Source organism: Cynocephalus volans, chromosome 7 (assembly GCF_027409185.1).
Source record: "Cynocephalus volans isolate mCynVol1 chromosome 7, mCynVol1.pri, whole genome shotgun sequence".
Classification (NCBI taxonomy): Eukaryota; Metazoa; Chordata; class Mammalia; order Dermoptera; family Cynocephalidae; genus Cynocephalus; species Cynocephalus volans.
The window spans coordinates 162,068,532-162,075,944 of record NC_084466.1 but is presented as its reverse complement, the minus strand read 5'-3'; the positions used below and the strand labels follow the sequence as shown (position 1 = coordinate 162,075,944).

Sequence of the window (7,413 nt, the reverse complement as noted above, 5' to 3'; positions counted from 1 at the left end):
ATTATATTTTTATTTCTATCATTCAGATGTTCTGCTTTGCTGAGGGTTCTCAAAAGGCAAGCAGAAAGGGCATTTGTGGTAAAAAGTGAATTGTTTTGTTTTTTAATACTTTAGTGGATGAAATCTCCCCAGAAACTAAAAGAAAATTTGCCAAGGCACTAAATAAAGAGAAGCTCTTCCCAGAGATTTGTAACCATAAGCTGGCCCTCATGTGGATTTTGCAGCCAAAAACTCACTGTTCTTTGTGGTCAAAAACAAAACACAACAAAACCCGCACCCAGTGCTTTATTTTAAAGTGGTGCTAGATCGATAGCACCCCAGTCACACGGCAGAAGCAAATACTAATTTTTTTCTAGAAGAGCCCAGAATCTCTTAGAGAAATTCCAGAAGTAAAGTTCCAAGAAATACAAACTCACTGCCCAAAATCACAAAATACGCCAGGAAACAAGGCACCATGAGATGGTCAGGAGAAACAGTGGACAGAAGAGTCGGCTCCGCAGTCTTCAGATACTGATGTTAAAAATCACAGAATATAAGATAAGTTTAATGTTTTAAAATCAAAGAATGGATTGAAATATGATGAACAAGAGCTACAGAAATCCAGAAAATTAGAAAAGCAACCTAGAACTTACATAATTGAAAATCATAATTACTGAAACTAAAAACTGAGTGAGCTTGACAGCACATTTGATACAGACAATGAGAGAATTAGTGAACTGAAAAGTAGATCTGAAGAAATAATGCAGAAAGTCACAAACACAGATGAAGATGGCAAATATGAAAAAGCTATCAGGAAACACAAAGGATGGAGTGAGGATGTCTAGCACTCACGTAACTGGAGTTTCAGAAGCAGAAGGAAGAGAGAGTGGGGTAGAGGCTGTATATGAAGGGACAGACTCCCAGGCTCAGAAAACCCAGTGAACAGCAAGCAGGGTGGACAGGTGTCTTCCCCTGACATAGTTTGGTGGAACTGTAGGACACCAAAGACAAAGAAAGATCTTCAAAGCAGCCAGAGGGAAAAGACAAATGATCTCCTAAATGACAATGACACTGACAACTGAGTTCTCGGCAGCGGTGTGAGTCAGAAGACAGTGGATGTACTCACCATGTTTGGGGAAGAACTGCCAGCCACACACTGTGTTCCCAGAAAAAGGACCTTCCAAGAGAAGAACACGACCTTCTCAGGCAAGCAAAACAGAAGACATTTGTTACCACAGACTCCCAGCGAAGGAAACTCAGCGAAGGATGTTCTTCAGTCTGAGCGGTAAGAAGGAATCCCCAACAAAGGATGTGGTGACTTGGTGGGCACTTTTACACAATGCTCGCCATGTAGACCCACAGTAATGATGTCTTACAGGATCAAAAATGGGTCTAGAATTAAAATATACAACTATAATAATACATATGGCACGATGGGGTGGGGTTTAAGTGTCTACTGCTTTCTTTAAGTGTCTATTGCTAGAAGAAAGAAGATATCAATTAATCTTACATATGAACAAAGTAAGTATTTACATTCAAATTTTTAGGATAAGTACTAAAATAACAGATTGGAGGCACCTAATAACAGAATGAGAAAAGAGGCCCACTCCATCCAAAGTAAGGCACAGAGTGGGAGAAAAGGAATGCTAGGAAAGGCAAGACAAGGAACAAGAGCAGGAGCAGTTTGCTGCAGATTTTGGAGGGCAGGCAGCGGTGCCCAACTCAGGTGCTGAATGTGATCCAGGACCCAGAGTCCTGGATCAAGGTGTCTCACTGAATGAGAGATAAGCAACCTCTGCTCTGCTCCACACGTGACTGAGTACTTCACACACCAGTTAGAAAAAAACAGAGTCACCCCAATAGGTCTGGTCTCTCAAACAGTAAGATGTTGAATTTTCATGTAAATCCAAGTGCTGTAATCCTATTTTTCCACCACAAAGACTAATGCACACTCAGTCACCTTAAATACTGTCTCGTGCTGGGTAAGCCAGTCCTGACGTTGACTCCCCTGCACTCTCTGCATGTGAATGTCTTCCTGCAAAATGTTTCTGCTCTGTGTTCCCTGGACACCTGTGACCTGGAAGCCACACCCAGATTTTGCAGCAGAAATACAAGCACCTCTTCAGAGACCAATGCAGCTCACAGCAAGTTATGATGCTCTTTTTTTCTGCATCAGTAACATCCTTCACACCAAAGGTTTACATTCCCTGTTTACAGAAGAAAAACTGAGAGCAAATAACAAGCAGCTTTCTAGGTAGGAAGAAACTTAGGATTGGAACCCAGGACTGAAGATCCCCAGACTATAAAACACAGCCCTACATGGAGGCTAACACTGTGGACAAGAGAATCCTAGCAGAATATGCCATTAGAAAAGGCTAGTGCATCAAGCTGGAAGCTGGCGTCGGGGCTGTCGTGCTGCACAGGGAGGACATTCAGGAGTGGAAGGAGTGGACCAGCTGGGACATGGCCTCCCAGGGGAGATGGGGAAAGAAAAGTATTTTTACATATTTGCGTTTTTCTGTATGTCGTGTTTTCTCAAGAGGCAAAGACAGAACCCTGGGCAGCCCTGCCACAGCCACCGTCAGCAAATGCTCCTCTCCCACCCAAGAAAAGTGCACATTAGGTCTCTCTGCCTCAATGTACCAGGGCCTGTACTTAAAGAATGTTTTACTTCAACACTTGGTAACCTGCCTTTAGTTTTCAGTGCATGAAGTGCCAGTGTGAAGTGTGTTTTCTCTGACCCTGAGGGCACCTTCGAGATTCCCTCTACTGCAGGTCCCTGGAGAGCTTTGAGGGTGGCTCATGGCAGCTGGGGCAGCAGCCTCTGTGCCAGGAGTCATATATGACCACCAGTTGCCTCCAGCCAAACCCAACGCCCAGAAAAAGGGGGTGGTTAGTTGAGATGGAGAGGGGCCTGTCCCACTGGGGCTGGATGAGCAGAAGCTGCAGAACTGTGAGGCCAGCATAGGCAGTCCAGGAACACTAGACATGCACTGTGGGGGATGGGGCCTGGGGAGACACAGCTGGTGGGTCCCGCTCTGCCAGGCCTGGCCCCGACAGCTGACTTTATCAAAGCCACTGATTTCTCCTCGACATGCTGCCTCCCACATCTCTACACTCCACATGGGGCATGCTGACTGAGTGCGGGCACAGGGTTCCTCTGGGCATCCCTCTCAAAGCTGTGAAGGTCAGAGACCCAGCTGAGTGCATCCTACCCGGTCACCCACCTCTGAGAGGTCCTAACACTTTAAATCTTCCTGAGAAATAAATGTTGAAAAAAAAATACTCGTGGGTGATAATTGCTCATTTCCGTGTCTAGCTCAACAACACAGAAATGAAGACTAGAGACGATCAGTGAAGGACATTTACTTCACACATTTAAAAAGGACATTCCCAGTGTGGTCCATGCAGAGGGAGGTGGCCAGTCCCCACCCTGCATTCCCTGCAGCATGTCAAGGGCATTTCCTGAATCTGCAGGTCCTTCACTGCTTCCAGCAGGGCCCGACGTCACTTGCCAAAGGACCAAAACGAGAAGATGGCAAACGCCTGGCCCAGCGCAGCCACACCAGACTGTAAGAGGAAAGGCCCCCACCAACCCCACCTCCCACCTCGGGTTCTGCTCAGACACCTGGTTCTTTCTGTCCGTCTGAACTCGTCAGTGCTGTTTGTTTCTCTTCTTGGTGCTTTTAAACCCTCGAGATGCACCCTGACCAAAACAGATGGTAGAAGGTATCCTGGAATGGAAAAAGGTCCACATTAAATGACAATGTTGTCTTTGCCAACAATCAATCAAACTCATAAGAGCAGTCTTTGTGTTTCCTCCCCACTCCAGGCAGCTCCCTTCCTGCTGCCTGCCTCGAGCCACTGCCTGAGCAGTTCCCCCGCCACGGTGGGCGCTCAGAAGGGCTCAGCCGAGCAGGCTGCTCCATGCCACCCGGCATCCTGCTGAGACCCTAAGTGCCCACTGGCAACCAGGACTCACAGGCCAAGGTGCAGGTACCCGAGGGGCACACGAGTTCATCTTCCTGCCAGTTTGGGTTATTTGCAACTTTTTCCTCATTTGTTCGACATTTTCCCCAAATTAGATTTTAGGTCATCTTTAACTTAATAAAGGCGCAGCTAGCAACAGACAGGCAGACTGCGAGCTTGTAACCGCACCAATCGCAAGGGCGCGCTCTCTAGCCAGCGTGGACGGCGATGAAAAGGAGCGGGGCCCTTTGTTCCAGGGCCTCGGAGCAAGGGGTGCGAAGGAGCTGGGCCACCCCAGGGGCAGCGCATCCAGCTTCGCCTCCCGCAGAAGCTGGCGTCCTTACCCAGGCTTAGCTTCTGCCGTGAGAACGCTGGCCCAGGGCCAAGCCTGTGTCCAGACACTGACCTCCGGCTGCAGGCCTGCTGGCCACCCGCGGGTGCCGCAGAGGGTGTCCCGGGTTCGCAGCTCACTTCCATGGCATCCCCATCCAACTGCTCCCCGGCGCCGGGCCCCGGCAAGGCTGGGCTGCGGAGGACAGAGCGCTGAGGGCGGCCCATGCCCCAGCCACGAACGTGCAAGGACACGCGTTTTGGTTGCAAAGGTATCTTCTTACTATTTGGCAATAGTCTAGTTTTGTTGTGTAGTTTTCAGGTACTGGGAAAAGGACAATGATTCCAGCGAGGTCATTATCTACATAATAAACTCTGTATTTCCTAAGTTTAAGCATAACGATTGCACTTGTCTCTTGAAAACAGTCACTGTACGATGTCATGTGGTGAATGCCTGCCAATCATGCCAAACAGCTTTTCCTAAGCGTGAGAAAAGTACTAAAATTAGCCAGAGAGTATAAAACAGTCTCCTCCCTAATACCAATGTCTCAGTCCAGTATTCTCGGGTTTTCTCCTTAAAATCATTCCTCAGAAAGGAGAAAATTACCTTACACTCAAGTCCCTAACCGTATTATATGTGCTGCCGAAGCGAGCACAAGTCCCTAACCGTATTATAGTAGATTCTTTGAACTATTTTATTTTAAACAGCAAAGTACTGTTTGAGAAAACAAGTTAGTGTGAAAAGACTTCAGTCAATGCAATTTTTAGATGTTTATGAAGATTCACTTCACAGAATCAGTTAAAAAGAGAGGCAAAGAAATCCACACAACTTAAGACAGTAATGTCTTAATAAATAGCTTTGTTGTGGAGTTTGTAAACACACACCTATAGGACAAATGAAAAACCAGAGGGCCCCACGAGAGGAGAGGGACAGATTCCCCAAGCGCCCTGTCAGCACAGCCAAGGAAGGTCACCCCTCCGCGGTGGCGCGCGCGCACACACACACACACACACACACACACACACACACACACACACACACACACGGGCTCCCCCCTACACACACAAACATGCACACGGGGGCTCCCCCCCTACACACACACACACACACACGCGGGCTCCCCCCTACACACACACACACACACACACACACACACACACGGGCTCCCCCCTAAACACACAAACATGCACACGGGGGCTCCCCCCCTACACACACACACACACACACACGCACACGGGGGCTCCCCCCTACACACACACACACACACACACACACACGGGCTCCCCCCTACACACACAAACATGCACACGGGGGCTCCCCCCCTACACACACACACACACACGCACAGAGGGCTCCCCCCCTACACACACACAAACACACATGCACACGGGGGCTCCCTCCCTACACACACACACACGGGCTCCCCCCTACACACACACACACACACACACACACACACACACAGGGACTCCCCCCTACACACACACGCGGGGGCCTCTCCCCTACACACACACACACCCCGTCTCGGATGCAGGTGCTCCCTACTACACACACCCACACACGCACACACACCCTGTCCTTCCCAACACCCGCCAGGCACTCCCCTTCCTGTCAGCAAAAGCAACCCGTCTGTGCACCCCCCTGACTAGCAACCCCCTCCGATCAGCGTCTCACCCATCTGCAATTGAGCGTCACACTAAGGGCAGCGCAGGTGCTTAACCACAGCGTCTGCACTGACGTCTGCATGTGCAAGCTGGGCAAAAGGCTCTTCTAAAGTCAGGGGTGGCCGCGTGCCCAAGTGGACAGGACGCACAGCCTGGCACCTCACGTACCCTCTATTTTTCTTTGGTTTATCAAAACGGAAATCCGCGGGGTACAGGTGCAGCCTCACCATGTGGTCCCTCCTGTCTTCGCTGGTCCTGAACTTATGCGCACAGCCTTCTACCAAGCACTGGTACTGCAAGGGAAACGGCATCAGCTCCATGGTGGCCCCCGCGCCCTCCCCCCGTGATGCTCACGTGGCCCGGGTGTGCCAAGGACTGTGCCCCCAGCCGTACCCCTGCCCCTGCCCTGAGAGCAGGGCGGTGCTCTGACCCCCGCCACGTCACCCACCATGTCCTGCCTCTCAGACAGGATCTGGAAAAGCGAGTCGTGCCACTCCAGGATGTGGGCGTCCAGCAAGTGTCCAGAGGGGAAGGCCCGTCTGCAAAAGGAGCACACATTTCTGTGCAGCGTGTGGTAGTGGTGCTCGTAGTCCTCCAGCGCGTCGAACACTTGGCAGCAGCCCGCCACCTGACAGGTGAACTCGGGCACCCTAGGGAAGGAGACCCGTCTCAGGGCTGCCACCTCCGCTGAGGCCAAGGGACTTGAGCTGGACTTTCTGCCCTTAAGGAAGTCCGGAAAGGTTCCGGATGCTCCTTCGCAATCCCAAGCTCTACTTTTCTTTATCAAGTAAATGCCCACCGACTAGGTGGTGCAGGAGCCAAGCCGCGCCAAAGCTTGGACAGGGGTACAGGCGGGGGCGGGGACAGGCGGTGCAGGGACCAGGCGCGAAGTGCGGTGAGGCAAGGGGGAGGCACTTGGCCGGGCCAAGCCGCTCACCTGGGCCTCTCGGGCGCCTCGGCCACTTGTGTGAGCACGTCCTGGAGGTAGAGATGCCGCTGCACGTCCCCGTCCTGCAGGAGAACCTCGCCATGGTCGGGACCTGAGAGCATGGGGTGGAGCACACAGCTCCGCGACCCCGCCCACCCGGCCCCAGCCCGGCCCCGCCCCAGCGGCCCCACCCCGCAGCCTTAGGGCCCGCCCCACGGTCCAAGGCCCCACCACTCACCCCGGACTCCGGCCCCACCCCGCAGTCTTAGGCCCCAGCCCACCGACAACTGCCCGCTCCCTCCTCAGTCGCGCACCTCGAAGAGCTCGTGCTCCCGCGGGAGGCGCACCCGGCGGGCCGCGAAGCGGAAGGGTGCGGCCCTGGCCGCGAGGTCGCGCTCCACGGGCAGCGGCTCGGCGGCCCCGGGACCCCCGGCCAGGCGGGCGCGCAGCGCTGGGGGAAGCTGCATCGCGACCGCCGAAGGCGCCGGCGCGCCCACAGCTTGTCGGACACTGTCCGCGAGCTTTGGGGGCGCGGCCGGACG

General features: G+C 52.5%; 1 protein-coding gene across 3 annotated transcripts; it reads right to left on the bottom strand.

Moving 5' to 3' along the window:
- Positions 1-3,329: 3,329 nt before the first annotated feature.
- On the bottom strand, positions 3,330-7,394 carry ZNF511 (zinc finger protein 511). Of its 3 annotated transcripts, none has more exons than XM_063103203.1 (6): positions 7,186-7,394; positions 6,881-6,954; positions 6,392-6,593; positions 6,112-6,236; positions 4,355-4,474; positions 3,330-3,713 (listed from the first exon to the last, which is right to left on the bottom strand). In XM_063103203.1, exons 1-6 carry the CDS (start codon positions 7,336-7,338, stop codon positions 3,635-3,637), a joined length of 753 nt encoding a protein of 250 aa, XP_062959273.1. In that variant the 5' UTR covers positions 7,339-7,394; the 3' UTR covers positions 3,330-3,634. The 3 variants fall into 3 exon arrangements, with proteins under 3 accessions (XP_062959273.1, XP_062959274.1, XP_062959275.1); XM_063103204.1 differs by having other exon boundaries at positions 6,171-6,236; XM_063103205.1 differs by having other exon boundaries at positions 6,392-6,482.
- Positions 7,395-7,413: the final 19 nt, after the last annotated feature.

Bases quoted from the DNA above. Each gene is read 5' to 3' on its own strand.
- ZNF511 (XM_063103203.1), bottom strand. From the start codon at position 7,338: ATGCAGCTTCCCCCAGCGCTGCGCGCCCGCCTGGCCGGGGGTCCCGGG. The intron at 6,955-7,185 runs GTGCGCGACTGA...GTTCTCCTGCAG, and splicing joins GGGAGCACGAGCTCTTCGAG to GACGGGGACGTGCAGCGGCA. The intron at 6,237-6,391 runs GTGGGTGACGTG...TTTCCCTTGCAG, and splicing joins TGTCTGAGAGGCAGGACATG to TACCAGTGCTTGGTAGAAGG.